This window comes from Chelmon rostratus, chromosome 8 (genome assembly GCF_017976325.1).
Source record: "Chelmon rostratus isolate fCheRos1 chromosome 8, fCheRos1.pri, whole genome shotgun sequence".
Taxonomy (NCBI): Eukaryota; Metazoa; Chordata; class Actinopteri; order Chaetodontiformes; family Chaetodontidae; genus Chelmon; species Chelmon rostratus.
Window position 1 is genome coordinate 2,602,059 of NC_055665.1, and position 14,603 is coordinate 2,616,661.

The window sequence follows — 14,603 nt, forward strand, 5'->3', positions numbered from 1 at the left end:
TCCCATCAAACTGTGTGTGTGTGTGCATGTGTGTGTGTGTGTGCGTGTGTGTATCGGTTTTGGTCTGTCCAGGCAAGTTCTGCAGTGAGAGCAGATGCCTTTAAAATGGTGACGCATTACTGAGTGCTAACCATCGGCAGCTGATACTGAAGACAATGGATAACACCAGGTAACCTCAGATAACTTCATAACTGCTACAGTGTACAGACTAGCACTTGCAAAGTGGTGAAGATTTTCAGGCATAATTTAGGGAAAAATAAGGCATTTTTTTTCTCATTTTGGTTTAAAATGTTAGTATTTTCTTGCATTTGCACTGATTTACATAGAGAGTTGGGTGGGTTTAAGTGCAACAGGTGTCCAGAAAATTCATCTTCAGTTTTAGGAAGGTCATTCATTACAAAAGAACGGCTGCATGAAGGCCTGCTTCAAGCATTTTAAAGGATTTTATCAGTGCGTGACAAATGATTACGGCAAATGAAATAAATCCCAGAAAACCAGAATGGACTGGTACGTGTTAGAATGAGTGTTCGAGTTGTTTTGAACATTCTGGAACGTTTCTAAAATATCTTTACACCCCCACAAACTAACATGTAACTACATCAGTGGTATTGGTGTCTTATGTAAGATGAGCGCAAAGGAGTATTTATCCATTTTCATCTTAAACCAAAACACTAGATTCAGATCAGATTCAGAGAGAGCAGACATCTGACCAACATTTGATGAGCATGGTAAACATTAAAAAAAACAAATACACATCTACTCAATTAATGCATTTCACTTGCTATGTATCACATAATTTAATTATTAACAAAGATCTTCGTCAAATGAGCATGACAGGCTATTGTCGTTATTGAATTTATTTTTTTGTTAAACAACCTACTTGTAGCTCTCCAGCTGGCGTGCAGAGGAAACAGTGAGGAAGCTGTCTGTTCTGGGGTTGTAGACCAGTGGGCCGGGCAGCAGGAAACCAGGGAGGAACCTGCCGAAGGAGTAGCTGTCCTGCTCGAAGAACATCAGCATCCCGTCCATGGACTGAATACACAGGGAGTGGTGACCTGACAGAGAGGTGGGGTGACAAAGAAGACAACTCAGTCACGCTTATCCCATAAAGAATCACTGGGAAGCGCTCATATACTGTTATTTATGGTCATACTATGGACAAAATGGAATTTCCATCTTCGAGGGACAAAGTGGCTTGTTGCTGGGGTGCTGCAGCTGCATAAGAATATCAACCACATGTGCACTTCAAATGACTCATTTACTGCTGATACAGTTAGTTAATGAACTGATGTCAAACAACAAAAACAAATTTGATAATGGCTTGTTTAAATCAAATGAGGATTTGTTGAGTCCTGTGTTATATAGAACTGCAAAGTGAATACCTCCGCATCTCAAGACACTATCTTAAGATATGGCAAGTGTTGACGGGTATTTTTTCACTATTTTATGACATTTTACAGACTAAAAGAAATAATCAATTAAATGTAAAAAAATGACATATTAATAAGTACTTACATTTTATTGATTTAGTTTTAAATATAAATCATCCAACAATGGCGTCCACAAATGTGCATAAGCAGACTCACTGTTAACTAAAAGTCATTGCATTTTTTGAGTCACTCGCTCTGTTCAATAACAGCTCCGACTCAGCTGTTCCAAACTTTAGAGTCTTTAAATATAAGCACCAATGATCCTGAAAGACATTCGTGGCTTCTGTTTCATTTCAGCCGTGATGTCGTGTTGTGCTGCGAGGTGTGTTTCTCCCTCTGGCTGAATCTGATATCTCCATTAACACCTCCACACACACACACACACACACCTGGCTCTGGATATGAATGTGTACAGGAGTGTGTGTTTGTTAGGAAAGGCCTGATTTAGGACCTAACACACACACACAAACACTCAGCAACACACATGGCCATAAAGCAGTGGGGCTGTGTGACCAGAGAACTATAATTAGGCCTCAACACGCTATTAAAACTCACACTGCCATCAACTAGAGGTCAGGGAGACAGCCACCTACAGCGCAACACACACACACACTCACACACACTCTACGTCTATCACCAAGGATTTAGACAGAAAAGCTGCACACTCCTACACACCTATTCTGTATAAACACGTGCATCTGTGTGTGTGTGCGCGCGTTTGAGTGATGAGCGGAGTTCAGGGTGGCCACTAACAAGCTGAAGGACAAGGTCTCTCGTACCGCAGACACACCCTGAAGGGTGCATAACACAATGTTTGGTAACGAACCAGAAGCAAATGTTGCAGCAGAGTGTGTATGTCTGCATATGGATGGATTTACATTCATGCATGAGTGAGCGTTTATGTCTGTGTGTGTGTGTGTGTGTGTGTGTGTGTGTGTGTGTGTGTGTGTGTGTGTGTTCATTTGGTCTACTGCACCAGGTACTTTTGTTAAAACCTGAAACCTGAATCTGAAACACATTATTGTCAGTTCACGGTTATTTGTCTGCTGTGTTTGCCACTTTGAAACTGACATAATTAAATTAAAAGCTAAAACCACCTTTGCTTTCATTCAGTTCAGGATTTGTCCTAAATGACAATCTATTTCGTCACTCTTTGGATAGAATTTTGAATAAACATGCTTTGTCTTGTCAGGAATCCAAAAACAGCAGGATACCTGAGGAGTGGACCTTCCTCCCAGACAAACACTTAACCGATTTGTCAGGTGTCTGGTGGTCGTTTCCCACCCTGAAAAGCAGCACCAGGGTCAAAACAACATGCACTCAGACAGCCTGACACTGCGCTGTATCATCAATAATAAGAAAAGTGCTACGTACTGAAAATGAGAGCCAGGCTGTGCCATAATAGCAACTGTGCATGTGTAATTTCACACGCCCACGCCCAGGTATAACGTGTCAAAGAGCTCTGTATGAGAGCGCCACAGCTCAGACACAGCGCAGGAAACGGGCCTGTATTAGTGTCATTAATAAGACATGTTGAACAAGCACACAGAGCAGCCAACAAAGCACAGAGGCTGGCCGCACACTGCAGTGGGCAGAGCCTCGTCTCCCTGTGTGAGTGACGGAGTGTGTGTGTGTGTGTGTGTGTGTGTGAGACAGAGAGAGAGTGTGTAGGTATGTGTGAATGTGTGTGTCCATGCATGCTTGGGAACCAGTGAGTGTGTGTGTGTGCCAGTTTTTCTTGTGCATAAGTGTAGGTTCATGTGTCTATGTGTGATGTATGTATATCTGTATGCATCTGACCAAAGCTTGAAAAGGCAAGTCCATGCTCAGAGTGTGTGTATGTGTGTGTGTGTGTGTGTGTGTGTGTGTGTGTGTGTGTGTGTGTGTGTGTGTGTGTGTGTGTGTGGCCTGAATGTGACCCAAACCCAAAGGCAGCCCAGCTATTAGAGCAGTATTAGTACAGAGCTGCTATTACAGCGCCTACAGCACTGCTAAATAGCTGCTATTATAGACCTACACACACACACACACACACACACACACACACACACACACACACACACACACACACACACACACACACGTGTAAGAGCAGACACGACACAACCGCACACACATGTATGCACACACACACACAATTTTTTCAAATCCAAACACACATTGACAGCAGAGTGTTCTCACACACACTGTCTGTTGAAAAAAATACACATGTATGCACACGCACACACAAGCACACACAAGCACGCACGCACGCACACACGCACACACGCACACACTTCGGACATTTGCTGGTCCGGCCTCAGAGCTATGACCATCACTCTGTAGTCTGTAAACAAGTGTGCTTGTGTGTGTGTGTGTGTGTGTGTGTGTGTGTGTGTGTGTGTTTCTTTGTGGATATATATATTTCTGTATTTGTTTGTACGCGAATGTGTGCTTTTTTGCGTCTGCAAATCATTACGAGTGTGTGTGCGTGTGCTCCACCAGCCAATCAACCGTGAGATCGGCTCATTTTCGTGTAAACTGTGTGAAACAGACAGGAACGCTCACACAGCGAGCAGCTTCCCCGACTCAAACACTCTCAGATTATTCCAAACAACTCGTCTGACCTCAACAGGGACGGGACAAATGAAGCAACCTCTCCTGTATCTGTGATGTCAAATAAAATGTGTGTAACAGTCAAATGGAGGAATAAAATTGAACAAAGACTGCTTCAGCATAATTTGAAGATAAAACAGTGCAGGGGGGAAAAGAAAAAAACATTGCGTTATAAAGTTTATATAAAAAACATTCTGCAGTGTAAAGTTTCAACAGAAGAAAAGCAATGCATGAGCAGTGGTTGTGAGATGAATGAAATGGTTGAAAAACTATGAGAAAAACAGCAAAAGAGAAAAAGTAAATTCTGTTAAATTCTCAGCTGTTTTTTTTCTCTTGATATGTAGTTTGATGCTATACAGCTTCAACTATTTGCATTTAAGTTAAAGCCTTAAGGGGGACTGTAAACAGCGACGGCAGTGCAGGTAACTGATGATAAAACAAAGTGAGGAAAACTAAACACTATGTCAAGGCAGCAGAAATTAAAAATTAAGAATTTAGTTACAGAATAGTTGTCTTTTAGACGGTACGTTTCTTTACATTTTGCAAATTCACCCTGTAAATTGATGCTTTTCCATCATTTTTTTTGTTTAGTTCAGCAGAGGGCAACCTCCGGCCTCTGAAACATATTGAAATGTAAAAATTCAGTTAAACATTGTAAGCATCTGAAATATTGTGATGTGCTGATCTGTTCTGTCATTCAGCAACAGAACAGAAACACCTCCATACTGCTGCAGTGTCCCTGAGGTAGACACTGAATTAGTTCCAGATCCAGGGGTGCTGTTCTGTATCTGAACTCTGACCTCCCTCCTGAGAGGTGGGTAAAAAGGGAATTTCCTCACAATTGGCAATACAGGCAATACCCATTCATTCAATTTTAGTAACTGCAATTCCAGGGCTTGCACTGCCATCTAGTGGTGACTACTGGGAAGAACAGGAGAAAAGCTGAGAGAAGACTAATGTATGTCTGTACATATGCATGTATTCCTGTGAGTAATTATCATGTGTGTTGAAGTGTGTGGCCTTATGTGTGAATGTGTGAGGTTACAGTGATGCGTGAATGTGTCTGTGCAAATCTGTTAGTATGTATGGATGTGTGTGTGTGTGTGTGTGTGCATGTGTCAGCAACGAAGAATGCACGGGTGTGTGTGTTGAAGAGTGAGGGTTTGCATGAGAGCATCTCCAAAACCTGCTGTTCAATGTGGTATTACCAGAAAACAGCACGTGGAAACACACAGGTTCACGGTACAAACTATGCACGTGCCTTCAGCTCAGGCCAGGGTATTGGTTTTAATGAGCCCACGCTGTTCTTTCTATCAATCAAACACACACACACACACACACACACTCTGTAAACATGGATTGAACGAAGGGTCCATCATGCCAGGCCACAGAGTCTGGCAATTTCTACACACGCGCAGACACACACACACACACCTTGACAATACAGCCTTTATTTGGAAATGCCATTTTCTCTGCTTTAACGGGGGTTCCCCGTGTGTGTGTGTCTGAGTTTTTCTTGGATGCTGACTACTCAAGGGCTTTCCCCTACTCGGTTTTTCCAAAAGCTCAGTTGACTGGAGACTCAGTTGACTGGAGAGAGAGCTGCTATATGACCCCTCTCTCTCTCTTTCCATCCTTCACTCCTCTTAGAGACTTTTATAGTTTTATGTACTTGTCCAGTGCTGCCAGTTACCACTTTTGCCAAGGCACATGCACAGATGTTCACTCACTCTCACACGCACACGCACGCACACGCACACACACACACACACACACACAAACACACAAATGTGTACTTGTGTACTTGTGAGGACTCACACTGACATAATGCGTTCCCTGGCTCCTAATCCCAACCTTAAACATCATAACTAAATACCTAACACAAACCCTTACCCCAAACTAAACTCTAACCCTAAAACCAAGACTTAAGCCTCAAACAGAGCTCTGAAGGTCCAGCCCAAAACAAGGAGCAGCCAAACTGTTCTCTGCAAAAATATCTTCAAATTGGTTCTTACAAAGACAGATGTACAAGAACATGCATACACACTAATGGTTGGTAAAATGGTAAAAGTACCTTCTACCAGCCACTGTTCCTGGTGGATATTAAGTATACATTACTGTAAATGATGTGCATCTGTGTCTGTGGCTGGATATGACTGAGCTCAGAGAGGTCCTACCAAGAGATGTAATTATGCACAAACATTCCCATGTGAGTCCTGTGTTTTTATATCTCTCCTAATCTGTTTTGTAATAAATAAAAAAGTTTGTGATCATTTGCTGATCATTTAGACATGTCGTCAATTGAAAAGGGTACAAAGACAATTTCCTCAATGTTCAATTCAAGGTACATCACCGACATTCAAACAAGTTGGGACAGGGGCAACAAAAGACTGGGAAAGTTGTGGAATACTCAAAGAAAAACACCTTCCGCAGACAAACAGGTTGACTGGTGATAGGTGACATTATCATGATTGGGTATGAAAGAGGCCAAAAATGTTATTTCTTCTCTGCTGTAATAGCACTTAAAATGTTGACCATACCTGTAACCCCTCCAAAGGTGCCGTAGGTCATGTTGCAGGCTGTTCTCTGCAGATTGTGTTCATAAACCAGCTTCAGCTGGTACTGGTCACCGTGCTCCACGTTTCCAGCAGTGCCTGCATGTACACAGATCACATGTCTCACTGAACATGACTGATGACAACAATCATTCAGAGTGGAAGGAGACACAAAAAACATAGAAAAAGCATTTAGCAGCCAATTTGTGCTCGTGTGCATGTGTGTTACCTGAAACAGAGTAGACTGACAACTTCCTGGGGTGAAGAACAGCGAGATGAACAAGCTCTGAACACCTGAAAGGAAAACAAAAGACACTCCGTTACAGGACAGTCATCATTCAACCACACTCATCATCCACACGATCAGTACCAACAACAGTGAAGCTCATGGTAAGCAATTTGATAATCAGCAAAATGTAATGTCCTTTACAGCCCCCAGTTTCCCGGTTAAAGTTCCTGTTCATTATGTTGGACATCAGTGAACATGCTTGTTTGGTACAGGCCCCAGCAACAAAAAATCGCATCATCATCATTTTTAGATTTTTGTTCGGAGAAAATGAAATGCCACTGAAGTCATGACTCTTAACACAATATCTGTCCAAATAATCACAATCTTTTTTAGCATGCAGGGCAGATGCTTCCTGCCACTGTGGTTGAACCCATGTTCTCAAGGGTGGTATCCATTCATATTTTAACTTCCAAAATAATTACTGTAGCAGCTGGTGGATTTTTTTTAACGTTGGTTACGGTTGAGGTGTAGCTGACGGTCTCAGTGATGCTGATCCGAGATTTTCACTTATTTTCTTTACCACAAACCCACAAAGAAGGAATCTGTCAACTTTTTGGAGCCAGAACAAATGCTGTCTTACAAATTTTGAACCACTGTTGTAATGTTTGTTGAGAGAAGAACAACAAGGGAGGAGAAAACTGGATCCCGCAAGTTTTCTTTCTTCCTTGGAAAACCACTCAAGTCAGTGCTGAAACAAAACCTTTCACCATCTGCCCACCTCGGTCTGCCCCGACAATATTTACAACGTGCTTCTCTGTCGAGGCCAGCTTCCAAAATGCCCACCAGTCTCTGAAGAACGCTGTGCCAAAAACCGCAGGTAGCTAAACACGACGTCTTCCAAACAGACTGATTTAGCTGGGTTCTGCTTCCAGCGTGATGATGTGGGAAGCCTTCGAGGCAAACCACCAGTGCTGTTCCCAGAAACCTCGCTTTCTGGAAGGTTCCTGTGCACCCACAGTAAGGCGATGGGAGGTATAGTGTTCAGATCAATGGCTGACGCAAGGCAGCCAGGGTTAGGAGTTCAATGCCTTGAGTAGTTTAACAGATAGGTGGGGAATTTATGCCTAATTTACATTAGAATTCAAAGTGGTCTGAAGAACTGAGTGCACACTTTCTCAACACAGCGAACAATAACTGTACACAGTCTATGCATCACTGTTTGCTTCCACTTTCACTCTTTTACCAAACTGAACAATTGCAACCCCATGCTCGTATCCCCCTATTCAACACACTGTGGCAGCTCAAATGCAATTTAAGGTGCATACTCATTAAAAGGAAATGGAAACTCAAAACCCCAGGAGTGAACCATGCTTAGACTATACACACTAGTTAAGGTTGAACGTGCTGAAGCTGTTTTGTAGTATTTTTGTTGTGGTGCTTGGGCGCTCATCTGGCTCAAACATTACAACGCTGTGAGACTCCTCAGGCACCTGTACTGGATGTTCGGACTGAAAACAGCTGTCCGTTTAAAACATGCAAGGTGCTGTACAATACAGCTCACAAAGTCTGGTGTGAGAAATAGATCATTGAGTTGAGTCACACACACACACACACACACACACTGCAGTTGCACTTCTGCAAAGTCATCACGATGACGACAATTTTATCGTCTGTTGCAACAACTGCCCGGTTAAAGGTAGAATCATCCCATTCACTTTGAAAAGTAATCTACTGGGAATCTGTGTCAACACAGTGGGCTCATTGAAATGAATGGGACAGACTATGCTTGTCAGTGTGTGTCAGCCTTAGGCTCTGTGCCACTTTTGTGTGTTGCCATAGTAACATGTGGATTTGTTGTTGTGCATTTCTTTGAGATGGTTTGTATAATATCCATTGCCGCTAAATGTTTTATTCAGGCTGTAAAATATTTCATGTGAACATTTAATTCCCCTTTTTGCTTGTGTGGCTAGCACATTAAAGATCAAAGCAAGGCACAAACAATGTTAAGGTCAGTAGTCCCATTATTGTGACAGTGACCAGTGCTTTAAGTGACGCTTTGAGGCTCACGCAGGTTATGGACATAACAAAAATGGATTTTACAAAAGGTCACAAGGTTCATCGTGTTCCTGCTCAGCTATGTAAAGAGTGGTTAAACTGTCCACTACGTAATATATCACCACTATCCTGTTATCCCACATCATTCCTTTCCTCCAGTTATCCTTCCTCTTCTCCACTTTCAAATAGTTTTGGCTGTGAGGGGTCACTCAATCATCTTCGCTCCAAAACAAGTCATTTTTACTGGAGGGATTTGCACATATCACTTGACCTTGACTCTGAGGGGGTCAGCTCTTAAGATCCAATTATGCAGTGCAATAACAACACAGGATAGGGCTCTTGGGCTCCAACAGCTATGCTAGCAACTCAGTGGTTAGCCTGACATTATAAGCACAACTATGTTTGTGCCGCTGGGTGGCTGATAGATTGCGGTAAATCGTGACGAGGGAGAGAAAGTCCCGACATGGTGGTTTTGGGTTAGCATGCATCACAGGGGAGAGAAAAAAGACATGTTAATGTGGTGGTAAGTAACAGCGGGGATGGTTTTTCTATGAATGAAAAAGCGGTGTGATGAGTTATGAATGGGCGTTTCTGCCTGGCAGTTTAAAGTAAGGCTATATTATAATCTATACTATGAATGCGTATAATTCACCGAAGGTCATGACATAGAGTTAAAGAAAGATCTCTGACTTGTTCCCAGGCAGCAGCACACATATATAACACAAACAGAGATATGGCTGGGTGGCCACACAGCACATGGTAGCTGTCCTGTAATCTACAGTCAAATGTTTAAATGTCCATCAACACCTCTGTGTCCTCTCCAACAATGATCGCTGACCCACTCACTAAACCCAAAGCCATTTCAACACATGTTTTATTCTTTTTCTGCACAGAATTTACATTTTAGTCCTTTGGCTGATGCTCTTACTCAGACTGACTGCAACAGTAGAATTCAGTGTTAATGACACAAACGTTAGAAAACACCAACAATAAAATCCATGACAATATCTCTATAACACATCACAAAAACAATAATTACCAACAAACAGTGAGATTCATTTTAAAGCAAGAACATGAAACACTTGCTGGTTAGCAAATGTGAGCTTTTGTTGCTTTTCTGTTTTGTACCTTTATATAATGTTGAGGACAAAACAAGCAATTTGAAGAGTAGGTACTGGGAACTAGTCATTTTTTCATTTTCTGGACTTTTCTGGACAAAATTATGAATCAGTTAAGTGAAAATTAATTGAAAACTGTTAACTGCATTAGCTGCATCCCTAAAATGGTACAAGTTTTTACATTTACATTACTTTGCCGTCTACATCTTTGTGTCTTTAGTTCTTTAGAAGAGTGTAATCTCTTATTTGTCCTAAGACAATAAGGTAGAGCTCTACATTCATGAGACAGTGATTTAAGGGTGCTTTCTATACCAGGACATTCGGCTAATGCCAATTTGACCTACAAAACACTAACACAGGTGAAGGCCTCGTACAGGAAGGTAGCCAAGAGGGCTGGAGGGAGGGGGGGCAGAGAGAGATTAGCAACACCATCAATGATCCTGGTGTCAGAGCACAGATCTGTGGTGACTTGGTTTATCAGGAGCGACACTGTCTTACGAGTGAAACCAATAGCACAACCAACATTGGACCCATTAGTGCTTAAATACTAACATACCCATTTTCATCTAGCTGAACTCATGAGAACTGAATTAGAGTGAAACGCGCTGATGTTCAATACGACATCTTTAACTGTGTTTATTCACCATGGTACCACATTAAATGTCACATCCATCACGGCTGCAGTATAAATGTGTTTTAACCCTTCGGTTGCCTTGTGGCAGGTTTGTGAAGCCTACTTACGAGACAAACTTGCCCACTTCCACCTGGATGATGGCGTTCTGAAGCTGGACTTCCAGAAGCTGGGCTTCCACCGGAACTCCCTCGCTGGACTTACTGGCATGTGGGGAGAATATTCGCAGCATCCCCATGTAGCTGCCAACCACCACCTTGTCTAAAAAATTAGAATCACAGAGGAGGAGAGTTGTGGATGTTGTAAATCAGGATGGAAGTTGTTAATCCCCGACAACTGGCTTTATCCTGAGTGCTGCTGGCACTATCACAGCTGAGGGAACAGGAGCTCAAAGGGCTAAACAGTGTCACATTATTGCTATCGCTCAACACTCCTGTAGAATTGTTCCGCATTTAAAAAAAATGAGGCATCAATAAGTAATGGTATGAAGCACTATTGAAACTAATCAAATCGAAGCAAAACAGCCAATAAGCTCACAACCTATTGTTCCATTTCTGTCATGTCTGTCAAGAGGAATACCTGATTTGAATTATTATGGACAGCTTTTTGGGAGTCTTTTGTTCTTTATGTTTAATAGTTAAGCGTAAAAGTGGTGTGTTAGGGCTGTGATTATTCCCCTGTTTGTTTTGTGTGAAGCCAAAGAAGAAAACCTGTCACTTGCAGGTGCAGGTCAACAGTAATCTTAATTTCCAGTTATATTAACATTAAGGATGTATAGATATCAGACTGGAAACTACTGTCACCTACTACTATGCTGTGGCTGATCTCGACATCTAAACCTCAACATGGGCACATTTCAGACAAGGGCCTGCATCTGTATGCTGTGAGGTGGTTGGTGTGTCTTTTCCTCAATACACACTGACCATGTCCGGTGCCACTGTTGTCCACGTCTCCAACACAGAGGCATCCCTGGTCAAACTCCTCCCCCTCGCCAAGCGCTGCCGACCACCAATCACGGGCCTTGAAGAGAGACATGCTGCCTCTAATTGGACAAAAAAAGGAAGACAGAAGAAGGAAAGGGTTCGATTTTATATGCTGGGAATGTGATGTACACAGAGGCGTTGCCCTATTGATCTGTTTCTCTGTAATTTGTGTCATTTTTCAATGATATATAGTCCTCCCAGGTCTTAATATAACAAATTTAAAATAAACTATTGACTGACTGATGAATTAAGACATCGGTGGTTAGCAGCGTCGCCTCACAGCTAGAAGATCCCTGGTTCGATCCCGCCTGGGATCTTTCTGTGTGGAGTTTGCATGTTCTCCCTGTGCAGCGTGGGTTTTCACCGTGTTCTCCGGCTTCCTCCCACAGTCCAAAAACATGCTGAGGTTAATTGATAATTCTAAATTGTCCGTAGGTGTGAATGAGTGGTGTGCATGGTTGTCTGTCTATATGTGTAGCCCTGTGTTAGGCTGGCGACCTGCCAAGGGTGTCCCCTGCCTTCGCCCGAGAGACGGCTGGGATAGGCTCCAGCCCCCCCATGACCCTGCAAAGGATTCAGCGGTGTATAGATAATGGATGGATGGATGAATTAAGACGCATACAAAGGACAAGAGGAATACAATTGTTAAGAAACACAATTAATAAATTAACTTTTTTTGCATACAGTATTATCTCTTGTTCTCCAAGCAGCCCCAGTAGAGTAATTGGGCGGTTATGTGCCTTGCTCTCGGGGACCAGAGCAGTAGGTTATAAGAAGGGGGCAAGCATTAATTCTCACTTCCATTCCCAGATTTATCCTGCCGGCAGAGAATCAAACCACCAACCTTCTGGCCACTACAGAAGCACTGGATAATCAGTTTGACCACTGGCACGTTGACAGCTTAGACCACTGTCCGCTCCGGGCTCTGTGCACCACACTGACATTTGCAGCCAATGGCAGACGACAAGACGTGTCACATGGCACCAGGATTCTGAGCGCAAGCACTGTGGGGGAGTGAGGAGGGGGGTAGGTGGGTGCAAGCAGCTTTTCTACTTGCTAAGTGCTGAGCAGGTGGAATGGGCAGCTAATCCAGAGAGGGAATCCCTCCTATCTACAGCACACTGTCACACGGACAGAGTGGTGTTAAGGGATTATTCCACCTTCTACTACCAAGATATTTGATAGACAAATGTTTATGGTGTTTTAATTGGTTTCATACTTGTTGTGTCATGATTTTCAGATTTGACAAAACAGAAATCCACACAGAATCGCCATACTTCCTTCCTGGCTTGCTTCCGTCAAAGCCTTTTACGTTTGCTGTATTCACAACAACCAAAAACTGTCTGTTTTTCTCCTGATGATCCTGAAGTATTAGTTGCAGCACTACGTGCAGCATTATTGATTGTTTTGCTATTGACAGCAGGGAGGCCATAATGGTACAAATCCCTTTCTTCTTTTAACTTGCTTCTTTGACTTTCCTTGGCACAAACTGTTACACAACACTTGCAAATAAACTAAAATTAAATCAAATTAGCCGTAAAGTTTGCCTCAATTAATGCTTTCTGCAGGCATGAAGCTGGTAGAAAATCTGAAAATCACTCTGGCATGTAAGCTTGTCCTTGCTCTCTTTATCCATCTACCCTCTTGATATTAAACATGGGTCGGCCGGGGGATAAATGTTCGGTCCCCTGTGACGGAAAGCAGTGTCAGATGAAACAATGGCGCACAGTTCACAAGAGCATTGTTTGTAGTTGCTGCATTCTATCACAAACAACTTACAAATATTAGTATATAAAAATAAATATCCCAATGACCAAATAATCTTCTAATATCCATATATCACAATATCTGTTTAGACAAACTTGAAAATAACAATATATTTATTGGTTTGATGTATGTCATCACATTAGATTGGATGGAAATGAGTTTCAGTTGGGAACCTTATGAATTTCAGAAATTATTCAGAGAGAAAACTGACCTTTTATCTAATTTTGTAGCTATAGTACAGACTCAGTTCAACACTCAGGGAAGAGAAAAAGAAATAAGCAACTTAATTATTTGTTGTTGCCGTTGGATGGGATCAACGTTGTGCAGCCTGCTCTTAAACTTCAATAGCGCATAACCAAACACCTGTGGGTTTGCTGTTTTATATCCAGGAGGATTCATGTCGTGGTAAGTAAGTTCTCTATCACTGAGCAACAAAAAATAAAGTAAATTAATCATACATGTCTCCAGGAGCTGTTTTAAATTGGTTACATATCGAAGGATCCTGCAAAGGTAAGTTAGCTTGCGGCTAACGTCAAGTCGGCTGAATTAACTTTAGCTTAGCAGGCTAATTAGCTAGCTCTCCAAGTTACCTGGATACCAGCTAGCAGGTCAAGAACAGTGTCGCTGCTGTTTTCGCAGCCTCTCCGCAGGTGACAAAACACACTCATGTTTGTTCCCGAGTCTTTCTTACCCTCATATACACGAGCCAGTCCGTAAAACCCGCGGTTTGTTACTCCTCGTTCACACAAAAATCACATTTCTCTGCTCTTGCTGGCAGCCACCGTCCTGTTGTCATGGCACTGACGCTCAACGGAGAAGCCGGGTGGTTGTGCGCAGGAACGGAAATAGATGGGCTGATGGGAACATGAGTTTTTTTGGTGGCACACTGGTTTTATGATCTTATGTTAATTACTGATTTCCAGCTGCCACTGTGAGAAAATAGGAATTAGTTTTTGTAACAGTTGCAGATATTTTTGATTATGCATGCTATCTAGACATATAGTCTGCTCAATCAAATCTTTGACAGTAATTCTTGTCCAAAAATTACACTTTTATCCAACTTGTAAAAGTGATAATAACTGATAATAAACTGATCATAGCGATGGCAGTGTGTGGTTATACAGAATACAGAGCATGAATATGACATTAAACTGTGTCGCAAACATTTGCTGAGGTAATTGTGGCTAAAACAATGGCATGATACTAAATAAAACATTTTGTATAATTAGCATCTAATGTT

General features: G+C 42.2%; 1 protein-coding gene across 2 annotated transcripts in view; it reads right to left on the reverse strand.

Moving 5' to 3' along the window:
* Positions 1-14,163, reverse strand: part of bbs9 (Bardet-Biedl syndrome 9) — a 159,406-nt gene extending 145,243 nt beyond the window's left edge. For both annotated transcript variants that reach the window (XM_041942228.1, XM_041942227.1), the window contains exons 1-6: positions 14,055-14,163; positions 11,537-11,655; positions 10,724-10,874; positions 6,810-6,874; positions 6,566-6,679; positions 881-1,055 (exon numbers count right to left, since the gene is read on the reverse strand). In XM_041942228.1, the coding sequence (XP_041798162.1) occupies positions 881-1,055; positions 6,566-6,679; positions 6,810-6,874; positions 10,724-10,874; positions 11,537-11,648 (617 nt within the window). In that variant the 5' untranslated portion in view covers positions 11,649-11,655; positions 14,055-14,163. The remainder of the gene's footprint in view (positions 1-880; positions 1,056-6,565; positions 6,680-6,809; positions 6,875-10,723; positions 10,875-11,536; positions 11,656-14,054) is intronic.
* Positions 14,164-14,603: the final 440 nt, after the last annotated feature.